This window comes from Necator americanus, chromosome I (genome assembly GCF_031761385.1).
Source record: "Necator americanus strain Aroian chromosome I, whole genome shotgun sequence".
Classification (NCBI taxonomy): Eukaryota; Metazoa; Nematoda; class Chromadorea; order Rhabditida; family Ancylostomatidae; genus Necator; species Necator americanus.
The window spans coordinates 15,798,375-15,813,724 of record NC_087371.1 but is presented as its reverse complement, the minus strand read 5'-3'; the positions used below and the strand labels follow the sequence as shown (position 1 = coordinate 15,813,724).

The window sequence follows — 15,350 nt, the reverse complement described above, 5'->3', positions numbered from 1 at the left end:
TTGTATTCGCATTCCTTCTAGCGTTCTCTCACTCTCACACATTACGGCAATTCAATTTCAAATTGCAGATGTTCTCCCTCCTTTTCATCCTAGCCCTGGTCTGCCTTTCTCAACAACAGCCGAGAATTCCGGACGATTCGAACCAATCATGCGATGCACCAATGGATCGTGGCGATTCGAACTGCAACAATCCCAATAAAGCTATGAGAGTAGGAATTCTGTTGATTTTTGTTGGTTTAGTGTGGTGATTTCAGAAAAAAAAACAGTTCTTCAGCCCACCAAACATATTTCTGGAGTAGCTCCTCCTAGTGATTCCACCTGTTTGGCAGATGTGCAAGCAATAAAAAACTGATTTAATATGATTGTGAGACGGAAAAAAGAGAACGAGAAAGGGTGTGAGGATAGAATGCTGGTGAACCAGAGGCGGTTCTTACGAGTGCCTCAAGTGTCAGTAAAACTTAGTTACTACCCTTGTTTGGATAAAGTCGTGAATGCCTTCTTTTTGACTTATTCCAAGCCTTAGACCTTAGATCTTAGGGTAACTCAATAGTCAAACCTACCCAATTAATTCGATAATGAATAAGGACAGCCATCATAGGCTTCGTCTGTAGAAAAAGACCTTCAATTTGGCTTCAAAAGTCCGCGCTGAAGTCTACAAACTCTTGGACAAATGCTTCAAACAGTGGTCGGTTGGAAATAATTCAGATAACCATAGAAGATGAGGTAACACCTCATAACTCCATTCTTTTTTTTTGAAGTGTTGATTGTGAGAAGTATGGTTAGGCGCTGTCGTAGAAAAGGACTGTACCGTTCCTGCACTTTTGTGCCTACTGTAGTTGTTGCCATTTCGTTTTTCTGACGTAGCTTTGGATCTGGGAAGCGTTTAGGAATTTCATAATATTTTTGCGTGTTGAGCTTGTTGTCATCGATTGCCTTTAACCATTTTGCGTTACATGTAGCAGTCCGCTCGAGAAGTGGTTTGTTAGTGCTGTGCAGAAGTACAGAAGACAACATTTAGAGGCGATGATTTCTTGGCTCATGGAGTCGTGGAACACCCGTTTGTTGGAATATGTTCACGTTATTTATTTGCTTCAAATGTCGAGCAACTGTAGATTGATCAACTTTGAGTTCTTCGCCAACTTCTCCTGTAGGTATGACATGGTCTGTTTTCTGACGCTCCAAGTGGTCGGTCAACTTCTTATGCCCGGCCACTGCGGCCACTCTCAGTCCTCACTTCAAGACTAACCCCTCCACTAGGAACTTCTTGTACCATCGCTGCACTATTCTTTGGTCAGCAGTTCCGTAGGTGGCTGATATGGTCGCCTAGCTCGCTTGCACTATGACCCAACTCGCGCTCACACAAGAAAACGGCTTGAATTTGGTCTTTTCTCAGCACCTCTTTTCATCTCTTTTCATCATGCGTTGCGGCAGAGCTGAAGTGAACGGAAGCGACATGTCAATATCAAGAGAACGTGAAGCTGAAAATACACATAGAAACAATGTATAACATTAGCATGTCTAATGCGAAATGAATGCCATATTTAAGCGGTAGCTGTCAAGAGTGCAAAAACAACAAAACAACATATTCACCAACCTATAACCTCAGTGGAGGTTATAGGAAAACCATTTTAGCTCATAGCAGCTGTCAGCAGTTGTTAGAGAACGAGAATTTCAGTGGTACTATGATAAGGAGCTAGACGAATGTTTTGAATATCTTTATGAAGGATGTGGTGGTGGACGGAACACCTTTTATACAAAGGACACATGTCGTACAGCTTGTATCCCAGGTATATAATAGTCCTACAGATTGATTGATTCATTTTTTTTTGTTGCGTACTTGGAGAACACCCATTGCAGCTGATAAGGGAAGATGTGGTGGAAATATGAAACCTACCGGCTCTTGCTCGGCGTTCGACAAGAACTGCCCGACGGGAAGCACTTGCGAAGTGGGACCAATGGGTGGTGGTATGTGTTGCGACGACAAAAATGAAGGTTAGAAATGATGAATCTAAATTTTTTAAATGGAAAAGGGAACGAAGATAAAGGATTTTATCTCAGAATTATGGAAACAAGAGAGAAATCCCAAATGTAAGTCCGGCAGCCTTTCGATGCGAACTGTCTGGTGGGGATCGGAGCCGCGAATTGGCAGGAGTTGTTCCCACGAGTACGTTGATAGCAGTTGCACAGACTTTGCGCTAGTAACTTTTTATGAGTCATTTGTTTTAGATTTTGTCCGAACGGCTACAAATGCGTGCAGTCGAAGCATTTAGCGCACTGCTGTAGTTCTTAATTCATTGAAGAAACCAAGAAAAATGCAAACAGCAAACGTATCAGAAGACATCTAAGATATTCAATAAATCTCTCACAATGCCATAGCAAAATGTAATTGGCAAAGAATTTAAAATACAGTGAAGAGCTCAACCTCATTTTTATCCTGAGCAAAATTGGAAAACGTCTTGAAGTGAATGGTCACAAATACGCTAGCAAAGTAGGCAAACAACCGTCATTTTTAGTGGCGCAAGAGAGAATATGAGCGATTTTTTCTAATATGATGGATGCTGCCTAGAGATGTGGTTTTAACGGTTACAACTGAAATAAAAGGAACTTCAGCTGTTGGAAAAATGAACCGAGTCAGTTTTCTTAGTACAGCCCGTCTGTGAAAAGTTCTATAATATCAGCAGGGGAATTTTGAATGCCTTCCAAGTCTGCAAAGCCTCAGGTGATCCACGATCAATTGGTAACCTCAGTAAGTTTGTTCATCTATCCTAAAAATGGGCAAAACTTCTGGAAAGCTCCGAGACAAAGTGTACATTACCCATATAGGAAAAATAAACTTTCAAGAAGTAAAGTCGAGCGACTCGATATTTTCTGGGAAATTGGGCAACGATTGATTGACTGAAAAACACGGTGTACTGCGCGATAGTGACGCCCACCTCCGCCGCGCGTTTTTTCTTTTCTATGCGAGCTTATTTGCTGCATCTTCAAAAGTTTGTGTACCTAGTAAACGAAGAAGAAACATTTTCATTGCCAAGACGAATTTTTAGCATATGTCTGAAGCTGAACGAAGATGGATTACAGTGTCTTTGGGTTCCGACATCTTTGTCAAAGTAATGAAAACAAATACGCTACGTTTAACCCCAATCTTGTCGTAATAATGGTACTGGTTTTCGCTCCGCAGCTATTACAGGACATTTTAATTGTTTTGAAATAGGACTATCCAGGATGAGAAGGAGAAAAATGGAAAAAAATAATGATTCGAGGATGGCATAAAAGACGCTTGCAATGCAATCAGGTTTCACTGAAAGAAGCTCTATCATTAAATTGACATCAGGAAAAAATCGTGACAACATTTGGGAAGTCGTTAGACTACAAACCAGGGCTTGGTAAGGGATTCATGCTGTCGAAAGGACTATGAATAAAAAAGCCGATATATGACAAGCATAGTTTTTATCATGTAATATTTGCTGATTCGATCATTAGGCGTCCTGTAATCTCGCAAGTGTAGTGTTCATGAACCAAAGAGCTTTGTTTGTGGTTCTACTGTCATTGGCTACGCTTCCAATGGCGCAACCCAAAGCAAGGTAGCATATCACGATACTGACATCGTTGGAATCTCCTCACGAATAGATAGGGTAGTTCATGACCATGAGCGTGATCACGCACCAATCCTCCTAATAATCCTTTCGGGGAAAAGCCGCGAGAATTAGTCCTGGATACCGTTCCCTTCCCCGGACTATTAACTAATTACGTGACAGAATGCGAGCTACTCCTTCGCTGTCGAACGACTGCAACGCAAACGAACGAGAGAAGTACTTGCACACTCGCACAAGCATCGAAGACTGCAGCTGTTTTAACAGCACCATCCGTAGATACTTCAAATATCTTTTCAAGATTACTAATGAGAATTGAACTTGTTCACGTCTTTGTGTACTTCTACCACCCCTGACTTCAGGGTATACTGTTCAAATCCAGACAAAAAATGTTCTATGCAAAAGTCGTTCATTTAAGCCAAGTGTGGAAAGATAGCAAAAAATGCTGTCATTTAAGATTTAAGAATATCTTCTTTAAAAGTTTTTTATTGAGAGCTGTCATTTTATATAGCAGCTCTATCACCCGCTCGATCCTCAACCTGAGCCGCCATAATGCTTCAACTGATCGCGGTTTATGACCGTCAATTCTGCCTCGCACCGGAAGGACATGAGGGAATAGTGCCTGGAGTAATTTGTTTGTCGTGGCCGGACCATTGCCTTCTCCTAGGAAGGTTCCCCTTCTCACGGAAGGAAGGGAAAGCCACGATGTTCAGAAACCGAAGTCCCAGAAGTGTCTGGGAAATAACTGGGTCCTTCGCTACACTAGCCGGTTTTTGGGGAAATTTCAAAAAAAGGGAAAAAAAGGGGGGGGTTTTTAAAAACCCCAAAAAAAAAAAAAAAAAAAAATTAAAAAAAAGAGGAAAAGGAAGGAACCAAAAACGACTAAGAGGCTCTTGTTTCTTGAAAGTGTCGATCTAATATATCAGCGTGGAGCATCACGACCAGCAGTCAACCAGAAACATGTCCGAACTCGCAAGACTTTGCAGACATGCGATAAAAGAAGACTTTAAAGAGAGAGGAGCAGAGGTGTTGGGTGAAGCTGGTTGAAAAGAACCATCGGCTATGCCCGTCGGAACTTCGTAAATCGCAAGACGAAGATGACACCTCGCTGGAACGGAAATGGAACAACCATTGCTCTGAGAAGAGGGATGGAGAAAACGACCTCTACCCTGATCTCTTCAACCATGCCCGCTTGCCTCGTCACCATTTGAGGGAAGAAGGACAGGTCATTCCCAAGATCCTCCCTTGGTGAGTACGACATACCTCCGTGTCGGTCCAGACCAGAGACACGAGACCTAAATATCTGGAGAAAAAAAGAATAAATAGTTGAAGAAAGAAGAGAAAGAAGAAAAAATATCTTCTTCTTTTCAACGCTCTGGCGAGACTCTTCACACGTTACCTATCGGAATGCAAGGCTCGTAAACAATGGAAGACCGTGTTGTTCTATAAGAAGGGAAATCCAAATTAAATCGGCAACCATGGCACAATCTACTTACTATCCACCATCTACGAACCCTTTCCAAGGTTGGTCTTTAACAGCAGGCTTTAGAAGGTATTAGATAAAGGCCAGCCATGTGAGTGAGCAGGGATTCGAAAAAAATTCAACAGAAATGACCACATTCACACTCTTTCGATACTCATCGAGATCGCAACAGTACGATGCCGCTCCCTTCATCGACTCAAAGAAGGCCTCCGATTCAAGACGGATGCGGTCATGGAAGCCTTAGGCAGCCAAGGCGTACATACTCATTACATATAAGTATTCACTTAGAGAGTTACATAGTGACTTCACAATTCTACGAGAATGTCGTTATCGACGAGAAGAGAGGGGTCCGACAGGGTTATACAATCTCACCTAAAATATTCACGGCCACTCTCTAGAACGAAAAGCTGAAAAGAGACGACATGGGAGTAAAGGTTAACGGTCAGCAGCTACATCATCTGCACCTTAATGATGACATCGTTCTCATAAAATCTAGGATGAGCCAAGCGGAACGAATGTTGGCTGTCTTCGACGAGACATGTGGATGCATTAGTCTGAAGCTGAATTTGTGAAAGACGATGTTCACGAAGAACGGATCTGACTACTTATGCCTGGACTACTTATGCCATGCGCCATTCACACTTAGTAGTACTGGCTAATTTCGGTGTTGTCGTCTCTTGTCTGTGAGTCGTGTTTTCTTATGTTTCTCACTTAAGGCTGTCAGGTACCGTTGTTGCAAGATAGTCCAGAAGCGTTCCGATAGAGGATGAAGAGCGAAATGCCTCTTTCACTTCTTTTCGCGTGTGTAGAGCGCGTTTTTCTGGAGAGTAGTTGTTGTTTGGATCGTCGAAGTGCGCCGAAAGTGCGCTGTTCAGTGGTGGTGTCAGATCGATGTCTTTCTGGACGGATTCGATAGGTCGATGTCAGCCCAGGGGTTTAGCAGCGAAATCGGCAGTCAAAAGGCCTACGCGGCACTATTCAAGTACATCGCCACTGAACCCACGAAAATCACCTTCCTAACAATGGTTTCATCAACTCTGCATTTCACAGTGACGTTTTCTTGTGGTCTACTTTTCCTGGGTTCAAATGGACAGGTACACATTCGGATATTCAAAAAAAGAAGCCGCCAACGAATATTGGGCGGACGAAGTTCAGATATCAAGCTTGTTGCTCAGGCTTCTTTACGCTGCTCCATAACTCTACCATCAAATTGCATAGATTTCCAGAAGAACATTTTTATTTCATTGTGCAGTACAACTACGTCCTCGATCTATCTCGAAGATCCATTTGATCGGTGCAGTGTGAAGTGATTTTCGTAATAAGACATCTAAGCTAAATAACGAAATCAATTAACAGTCAAACATCATGTTTCTCTTCCTTAATAAGTGGAAAAAGTTCGTACTTTCGACTACCCTGCCCCTTTTTGCCAAGATGTTCAGTACACGACCATATTTATCATTACTAAACTAGATTATGGAACGAGCATATCCAAATGCAACTGCTGTGTTCATTTGGCTTGAATAAACATGAACAACGACCTGAGCCGCGAGCACGTGAAGAGGAAACGAGCGGTTCGGATATGGGATTGTAATAAGAGTATCACATCAGCTCACAGCTTTGGTGCAACGGTTGTCGATGAAGCACATCACCGTCCAGTTCTTCTCAGCCTTAACATACAAGAGATTCCACAAGAAAAACCGAGGAGTACCTCCTCAACAGAAAATCAGCATGGCAGGTCTGAAAGACGAAGAATGCGGCACGAATTTCACTCAACGTGTGTAAATTCATGTTGGAGTGCGGACTAGGAAGAAGCTTAGCGATGCGGATTCCTTCACAAAGTGTATACAGGACGCTGCAAGGGAAACGCTCCCGGTTTAAATGCAGAAGAAGTTTGCCTTTGCATCTGCGGAGACAATATCCATGTACAATACTGTATGTGTCGCTCGCAGCACTGGCGATTGGCGCAGCACAGGAAAAGCGTCTTAGAAGGAAGTTGCGTCATCAACTACAACAATGCCGCGATAACGAGTGGACGTCGATAGCGAAGGAGTTTGAAAAGGCGTGGGAGGACAAGAGCCCGCGGAAAGCCTATGCTTTATTAAAGCAGTATAGCGGCAAGGCTGAAACACCCTTCCAATTTTCCAAGCACACTTCAAGATCTTGCTGAACCGGCAAGAGCCGTCAGCTCCTCTACTCAAGCACGTTCATTGGCCGACATATGCGGTTAACGAGAAGCCATCGACCGAGTCGGAGGTTCTAGTCTGTATCCAAAAGATGAAAAATGGAAAATGTGGTGGAGACGACGGGATTAGCGCAGAAATTCTAAAATTTTCTTCCGTCTGCGATTCGTGAAATGACAGAGATTATCCGTGTATCCGATTATCTATAGACGAAAGAATATTTGACTCGTGGAGACACTCTATCATAATTCTCCTCCACAAGAAGTTACCCATCACAGACCTCAAGAATTACCGAGGAATTTCCTTGCTGCGATCGCCTCTCTGCAAAGCTTTGCGAGCTCTGACGTGAGTTTTTGGTTGTCTGTGGCTCGTGCAGCTCCAAGCTGACGTATCAGCTCTAGAGTATCCAGGTGCCTTTTGGTGGTTTTAGAACTCCGAGCCTTTCTTACTCAGTCATGAAGGTGTTCAACGAGCCAACCGTATTCCTCGTCGATGCTGTCCATTGCTTCATAAGAGCTGGCTAGCTCAGCGAAAAGATCCCATTTAATGATAGTTCTGGGAATTCGCTCTTTGAAGTTTGCAGCTTCCTCTTCCCTTCGGGTAAGCAAAAATCTTCCCCGAAGGATTGAATGGTCCGACCCCGTATAAAATAACAGCAACATCCATCAGGCAAAACATTTTACTGACGATGATGTAGTCAATTTCAGTATGGTTACCTCCACTGGGTAGCTCTCACGTCTAGTGTAGAAAGGAGTGTTTCTGAAACTGCAAGTCCTCGTGGGTGGTCTTAGTCGTCATGATAAGCTAGGAAAGCATCTTTCCTTGTTTGTTCCATTGGAGGCCGTGGGTCCGATGTGAAGTCCCTCAGGCGTTCTTTTAAGGTCAATCTTAGCGTTAAAATCACGAACAGTGTGACCTTATAGAGGGTGTCGTCTTCTCTGTAGAACTTCTCCAGGTTTGTATAGAAAGCTTCTTCTTCTTCCTCTTCTTCATAGCTTGGTGTTGGAACGTGAGCGACGGAAATTCTCAATGCTGCGTTAGACCACATCTTCTCATCCGCATCCAATTCGTGTCAAAGTTTTCATAAGAGTCAATTTTCATTGCTCTATTCGTGTTGACGAAGATGTCAACTCTATTAGCACCTCTACTGTTGCATGTTCTTGAGAATAGTTCTTCTCCGGTTTCACATACAGCGTTGAGAGGTCGTCTCGTCACGGTCAGTCAGATGACGCCTCACTTAATCTTCCTGGCTTGCATCATCAGATCTTCGATGGCCAGCGGCTTCGATGCAGGCGTGCATGAGTTATAAATACTGGTCGCATCCTACTCGTTTTCCGCTTGGAAGCCTAGATGACTCTTGCAACCCCCGTTCTTCCTGGCGATACCCGTACCAGGCTTTTGGCCCGACTGACGTACGAGATACAAAAAATGTGACTGACTTGTGACATCCTTGTATCCCGAATACCGGTCAGTCCTCAGACAGCAGAAACAGAGAGTCTATTCCCGGAATCCATCTGCGTCTCAGGGCTGCCTCAAGGTCGCTTTTGGTACGCGATTGGTTTCCTATCCGCCATCAGGTGACGAGACACGTAGCCCCATGACTAACCAGCTGTGATCCATTCAGTGGAGGAGATCCTTGGATGTAATAAATATAACATTACAAAATGTTATATTGCCAGTCTGGACGTCCGCCTAAACCCGGAATCAGATCTCTTGTGGTGCCCCTTTGCTCCCCTCCACTGGTCAGTAAAAATTGAAAGTGCTGGCATCTTTTGCAGAATTAAATTCGGAATTTTCCTAGTAATTTCTTCGTTCTTTTTTCACACAAATTTAGACGTTGATGAAAGTTTTCAGTTTTCTTCTTAAACGCGTCAGTACTACACTTGGAGTATATTCAAACTTGATTTTACACATATATTCCTTCGAAACTGCTACGATTTGAAAACATTACTAGGAATAAGGGTTTTCTCCTGCTTTTCTCCAACAATTGGCATAGACAGATGTGCTAAGATGAAATACACAAAAACCTTTTCACCTTACTGAAAAAGATAACGTTCTACATCAGATCACGTTAACGACCATGTTGGCTGTTACTTAAGAAGTCATTTATATGCCTTTTCGCGTTCCCAGAAGAAAGGACTCTAGCAACCTGAAGCAAACGTGCAATGAAATAGATATGCGCAGGAGTACATAGGGCTGAAACGCAACACATGCAGTTATCACGGCTATGAAACGGTTCGCAATGTCTCATTTACTCTTTGCCAAAATCACATGAACTTTTGATATTGCGCCATACTTCTGCGCCACAGGGCACCAATCACCAGAAAACGGTCTACAGCGTCTCTTTTTCTTCTTAACAAATTCACTTGGAGTTATTGCGCAGTTACTGCGCACCTATCTGAGCCAGTTGGACCCCCTCACCCCTCATTCTACCGTTTCCTGACATCGGCGCACCACTTCGACGTCTTGGGACTCATTCCGCTCCATTTTACATTTCTTTCTTTCCATTTCATTTTTTTTTGTGGCGCTAGCTCATCTTCGTGACTCTGTTGGATCCGGCTCCCGCTTTCTGGAATTTCGTTTCACCCCCTGTGGTGACGAAATTGTTTTCTTGTAAATTCTGCCTTTTTTTTAACATAATAGAAGTGTTATTTCGTATTGTTTACGTTGCGAGAGCGGTAGAGTTTTCTAGGTAATTTCAGGTTTTAGAAATGTTTCAATGAGCACCGATGTAGTTAATTGCATGAAAAAGAAGAACCGACACAATCATGTAAGGAAAGATAATGGCAGCATGTGCGTCGTTTGATCTTTTTATATGGGAATTTGCTGTGATGAATCTTCTTCTTCGTCTTCCTAGCGTTTGTCCGGGGTCCGCCTTTCTGCTTCTTGTCTTCCTTTTGGTTGTGTGATGTATACGAAAGAAAAAAGAAAAAAAAAAGTACCAGCCCTTGAATGAGTAGAGAACTGAGTAATTGCTCACAAGTTTTTGAAACTTCCACCGCATTTCAGAAGTAGGGGATGAGGGTCAGGAATCCTAAGTGCAAGAAGGATAATCTACTACCAGCACAAAATATGATAGTGTATGGAACGACTAAAAAAGTGACAGGAATGGAAGACACACAAAACAAAAGATTTAGCTGAGGTCTTGATTGGTCATGCGACAAAGGAGACTGAGTGACATAAATAGTTACTCAAACATTCATTTAAATCTGATTTTATTAGAGATTTGCAGATCCATTGGACAAAAATCGACGTGTACAGAAAGTTTGAACACCTGTAACATATAGAAAAAAACCCATATCTCTAACTCTTTTGTACTATTACGGAAAATTGGTAAAATAATCTCTGCTAGATATAGTGACCATGAACGAGACGGACGAGTTTTTCCTAGCGGAGTTCATTAGTTGATGTTTTGCCCAGTCTCTGTCCACAGAGCTTGCTCAAAAGCATGTAGATGTATGCAGCCTAAAAATTCGGAACGGTTCTTGTTATATCACCATTTTGTTGCACGTTCTACAAACTTGTGGAGTCCGTATCGTCATCTGGTGTCTATGGGCCCTTGCGTAAACTTCCAGAAACGGTTTTCCATTATCGTAGGACCATTTTAACTCCCGAAGATCGTACGATGCTACCAGCACCATCGACACTGAGCTAATCAAATGCAATCCGTAGTCGTTTACACCGCAATGAGCTCGCAGATGGGAAGTGTGGGGCTAAAATACGGAGTCCATAAAACTTCATAGTAGAACACTTCAGATTTTGTAGACGATGTTGTAAGCAGCAGAATACAAATAACAATGGTCAAAAACATGCTTTTTTTTCTAAGGCGATCTAGGAAAAAAATAGAAGGAAATCCAGTTTTTAGTCAAAATTGGTGTCAACGTGTGAGGGTAATAAGAAATGAAAATTGCCTAAGTGATTTGAAGTTCTACAATTTTCTTAGAGAACATCGATTCTGTTTTGAATGCAGCCAACTTCTGAGCCAATTTGTTGTAAAGAATAGTTCTTTCTCAGAAATACGAATTCGGATCCAACTCAGTTGATTTGCTCATTTATTTCCTGGAAAATGTTGATATACAAAAGCGTAAATGGGCACTTTGAACAGTTGACGTTCAAGTTAAGCCGGACAAACATGTTTCTTCAAAGAAGACAACATAGTGCGTATGATTACTTGGCAGTGGTGCAACGCATAAGAAGCTCTGGCCGTGTCAAGTGTTTAGCACACTCAGCAACGTCCTTCCGGAAATTACTCTTTCCAAGGAAGGGACAAACAGGTCAACAAAGACCGGAAAGCAGAAATCGAAAGTTGTGAAAAGATCTTATGCGCCATATCATTTGTGTGTTATGTTCCTAAAGTGACAGTGAAATTCTGTCAGACGATAATGATAACAATTTTGTCATTTTGTCAGATAAGCGCACGCATTCAAATTTACTTCAACAGATTTGAGTTGCACCAATAAAAACAAACAAAACAGTTCGATTCTGCTCCCACGATGATTACCACCTCAAGATGACCTCCGCCTTCGTGACAGTGACCATTTAATCGGGTCCGCTAAACTATGAACAGGTGGCGTGAAACCACTAGCCGTCAATTATGGGGTCATTATGACCGCCTATCATCGCATATCCATCCAATGTTATCCCAGGGCCCACACAAGCATCATCTCACATTAAAGCTATAAATACTGCTTTCTTTACTTGATTTTTATATTATTCTTCTTTTCACATGTTCTCCTTTTTTGTCTGCACACTCATGTATATGTGAGGGACGGAGAGTAGTTCTTGCTGTTTGAGAGGAAAAAAGCTGGAGAGAAGTTCAAGTGAAAAAGAAAAAAATGTTGCCTTTCTTTACTGTAAGATTTTCGTTGAGTTTCAACAAAAATAAATCGCTAAAAACATCAAAGCATGTAAAATGTCTCATATAACTGCACAATTTTCAGAAAATGCCGAACTAATTGTAGATTTAAAAATAATAATAATAATAATAACAATAATAATAATAATATTTCTTCAGTATGTAGAGTGAGGGAGACAACTCGTATGAAAACTTTCAATTATTAACTCTTTAAATCTCTTGTAGAAAAGGTGAAACATCTTAACCTGGTTAAAACATTCATTCCCCATTCGTAAACCATATAAACTGTTACAGGAAAAGTCGTCTTTGTGATTTAAAGCGTTTTCAAAAGTTGCAACTTCGCATAAACGCACACAAGTCGTCAACAACGCTTCTAAGCTTCATACTTCTGAGCAGACATCCTTGTAACAGCTGTAGGAATCTTCGTTAAAACATCAGAAAACTCGCTAAAAGCCAGTGATTTTGCTTGGTTTGTAATTAAAACTGGGTTGTTTGTGTTATGTATAAGGGATTTCTCAATCTAAAATATTCACGTTGTGTTCGGAGGCCGTCGCATATTTTTGAATCTCTTCCATGACCGGAAACCAAGAAACTTCATCGAAGGATGAGATTGAAACTTCTCTATCTACATTCCGGACGATTTTTTGCAAGATAGCAAGCATTCATTAAAAGCTGAGAAACGTATGGGGTCTAAGGGTTGTTTCCAAAACGGTAAGCATAGTGAATTTGTCAAAAAACCCTTCAAATCCAAATTCAAATGTAACAATGGAAAAGAGTTAATTAACTGCATATGCGATAAGTACACTACTTCTTCAATGCCCCACGAGGCTTAGGGTCCGTTAATGGCTGGCGGCCACTTGACAGGATCTGCCGGCTGACTGCACTCACTTTGGCTTTGCAATTACGTTCTTCCCCATAATAATGACCACAGACTCCAAATCAAAAATCAATGACTTTGAATGTGCGGACCGTATTTTTTCATTGCAACTCACGGGTCATTTCAGCACAACCCGATCGCCTAACCTCTGTTCCTTTCTGCTTTTGTCCACAATCATCGTTAACCACCAGAAGTTGTGTCAACATGCGACCCCTATTCACCAGCAACCGCGAAACCTTGACGTAATGGGATTTCCACTATGTGATCATGTGCATGTCGTAACGACCGCACACATATGCAGTCCGATCATTAACGGACATAAAAAGTGCAACTACCTTCTGTACACTCAGTTTTACGTCGACGCCACAACATGCGGTGATAAGTATACGAACGAGCCGTGTGTATATGTGTGTTTGTGTGACATCGTTCATTTTCTTTTTTTTTCATTTTCGTTGTGGTGTCACTTTACCATCACAGTGGAAGTGCACAAGTGCAGTTCGTTCGCCGAATGACTTAAGTAATGCCCGTTCTGCATCTACGCTCGTATTACGTGAAGCGAGAATAGTTCCCCGTCTTCTCTTTCACAGACTGTGCATTTCGACACAGACCTCTCGGTAGTTTTCTTTTCTTACTCTACTCTTTTAAACTCTCTTACTGTTTTTCTCTTGCTACTCTCTTTCTCACTTCCTTTCTTTAACTTCAAGCAATTCTTAAGTCAGACTGTGCACAAACAGATTCAAAAACTCGGATATTGAAATCCAAACCTTTGAAAAAGGCTGAACTAATGAATAATCGATCTCTATTTGTATTGATCTGTATTTGGAACTTTTAATCACAAACGTTCGAACACTACCAGCATCCGATTATTTGAACGATCGAATAAATTAGCGTTCTCGAATATTTACTCAAATATGTACACAATGTTCCGATAATTGCGCTCTAATCCAGTACTGAGAAAAGATTTCTGAATGACTGGAATTCGAGTGTATGTAGTGGAGTGAATGGATATTTTTGAGTATTCATATGTTAAATTTTCCCCCAAAATAATAGTACGAACACAATATCTGTTCCTGTCCTTTAACCGAATACTATACACTATTTTTCTCAACATCTCTGGTTATTATTTGACTTTTTCCGCTTCTTTGCAGTCATCCCAAAATTGCTTTTGAAGCGGTTTTTTCAGTTGCTCTCGAATATGAAGTTCATGATAATAAGGATGTCTCCATTTTTCTTCGTTTCCTGCTCTCTGCTTGCCATTCTTGTTATGGTCGCTGTTTTGACAGAAGGGGAGGGACAAAACCGCGACCCATCTAAGGCTTTGCCTTCTCCAAAGTATTATATTCTGTCCAATGTAAATGCCTGATGCATTTCTTGCTAATCTACCTATGTGGCTCCTTGTCTCTTGTCACGACACAAAGGTAAATTCTACAGCACTCTAAGTATCATTGTCATTTTCATGACCGCTCCATAAGAGCAATAAATTCTGAAATAATAAATTTCCGTGAAAGCCTTTTTCTTGTTCGTAAGGAATTTACTACCATGTATAGAATAGTTCCTGGACGTTAAAATTAAGAACCCCCAAAATAACTGCAGTTTGAGGACCATACAAGATGCTTCCTAGCCAGTAAGAAATTTCCTGGTCCAGCTGCGAGCCACTTTCAGTCTCCATTTTTATGCGATGAAAACAACCAATCCCTACCCATTCGACGAGTCGGTCATAATCATGCGAATGGTCGGAACAGCGGTGCCCTACACTCTAAAAGCTTTGGTCGCTCATTGATGCTTATCAGATCCTCGAAACACCCTGGAACTTATGGTTCCCGTTCCGTCGTATGCAATTTAGACTACTCTATGTGGTTCATATATTAAACGAGGAGGTCGATCATGGCTATAAAAACCGTAGAACTCGTCCTTAAGTCTGCGCTATTCATCACGAAAAAAGCGGAAAAGTTCCTGAAGCGTAATGCATCCCCGGCGGCCAATTCATCATTGGTTCGCTAAAAATGATGGATTCAAATCTCGCGCATTTTTTCCATCTTTGCACAACACGTATGGTCTTTCTGATTTCTGAAAGATTTTCGAGAACAATTCCAATTAATGCCGGACTTATTGTAATAATGTAAAAGTAATACGTTGTAACAGGTACAAAATATCCATAATAATAATAATAATAGTAATATAGTGAGACACTTTATATTATATAATTAAGTCGTAAAAAATTTTTACCACTTGTAGAAGTAGAGTCAGTCTACATCATTGTACTACGTAAATATAGTAGTAGCTATATTACTGGTGATATATTCGTGATCTTGTTACACACCTTTCTAAAAGAACGAATACTAGACTGCAGAAGAGAAAAACAAAG

The 15,350-nt window shown here is 41.5% G+C and overlaps 3 protein-coding genes across 5 annotated transcripts in view; 1 reads left to right on the top strand and 2 right to left on the bottom strand.

Annotated features, from left to right (window-relative positions):
• Positions 1 to 68: 68 nt before the first annotated feature.
• Positions 69 to 2,290, top strand: RB195_005694 (uncharacterized protein; the record flags this gene model as incomplete). Its single annotated transcript, XM_064178359.1, has 5 exons — positions 69 to 209; positions 1,676 to 1,787; positions 1,858 to 1,992; positions 2,059 to 2,164; positions 2,227 to 2,290. The coding sequence occupies 5 exons, from the start codon at positions 69 to 71 to the stop codon at positions 2,288 to 2,290; spliced, it is 558 nt and encodes a 185-aa protein (XP_064035412.1).
• Positions 2,291 to 8,040: 5,750 nt separating this feature from the next.
• RB195_005693 (uncharacterized protein) lies at positions 8,041 to 8,301 on the bottom strand (the record flags this gene model as incomplete). The annotated part of the gene is made up of 1 exon (XM_064178354.1): positions 8,041 to 8,301. The coding sequence occupies one exon, from the start codon at positions 8,299 to 8,301 to the stop codon at positions 8,041 to 8,043; it is 261 nt and encodes an 86-aa protein (XP_064035411.1).
• A 2,339-nt stretch (positions 8,302 to 10,640) lies between these two features.
• The window catches only part of RB195_005691 (uncharacterized protein), a gene marked incomplete at both ends in the record, with an annotated part of 40,272 nt that continues 35,562 nt past the window's right edge, over positions 10,641 to 15,350 (bottom strand). For all 3 annotated transcript variants that reach the window (XM_064178351.1, XM_064178350.1, XM_064178349.1), the window contains 2 exons: positions 10,641 to 10,718; positions 10,775 to 10,966. In XM_064178351.1, coding sequence (XP_064035406.1) covers positions 10,641 to 10,718; positions 10,775 to 10,966 — 270 coding nt within the window. The remainder of the gene's footprint in view (positions 10,719 to 10,774; positions 10,967 to 15,350) is intronic.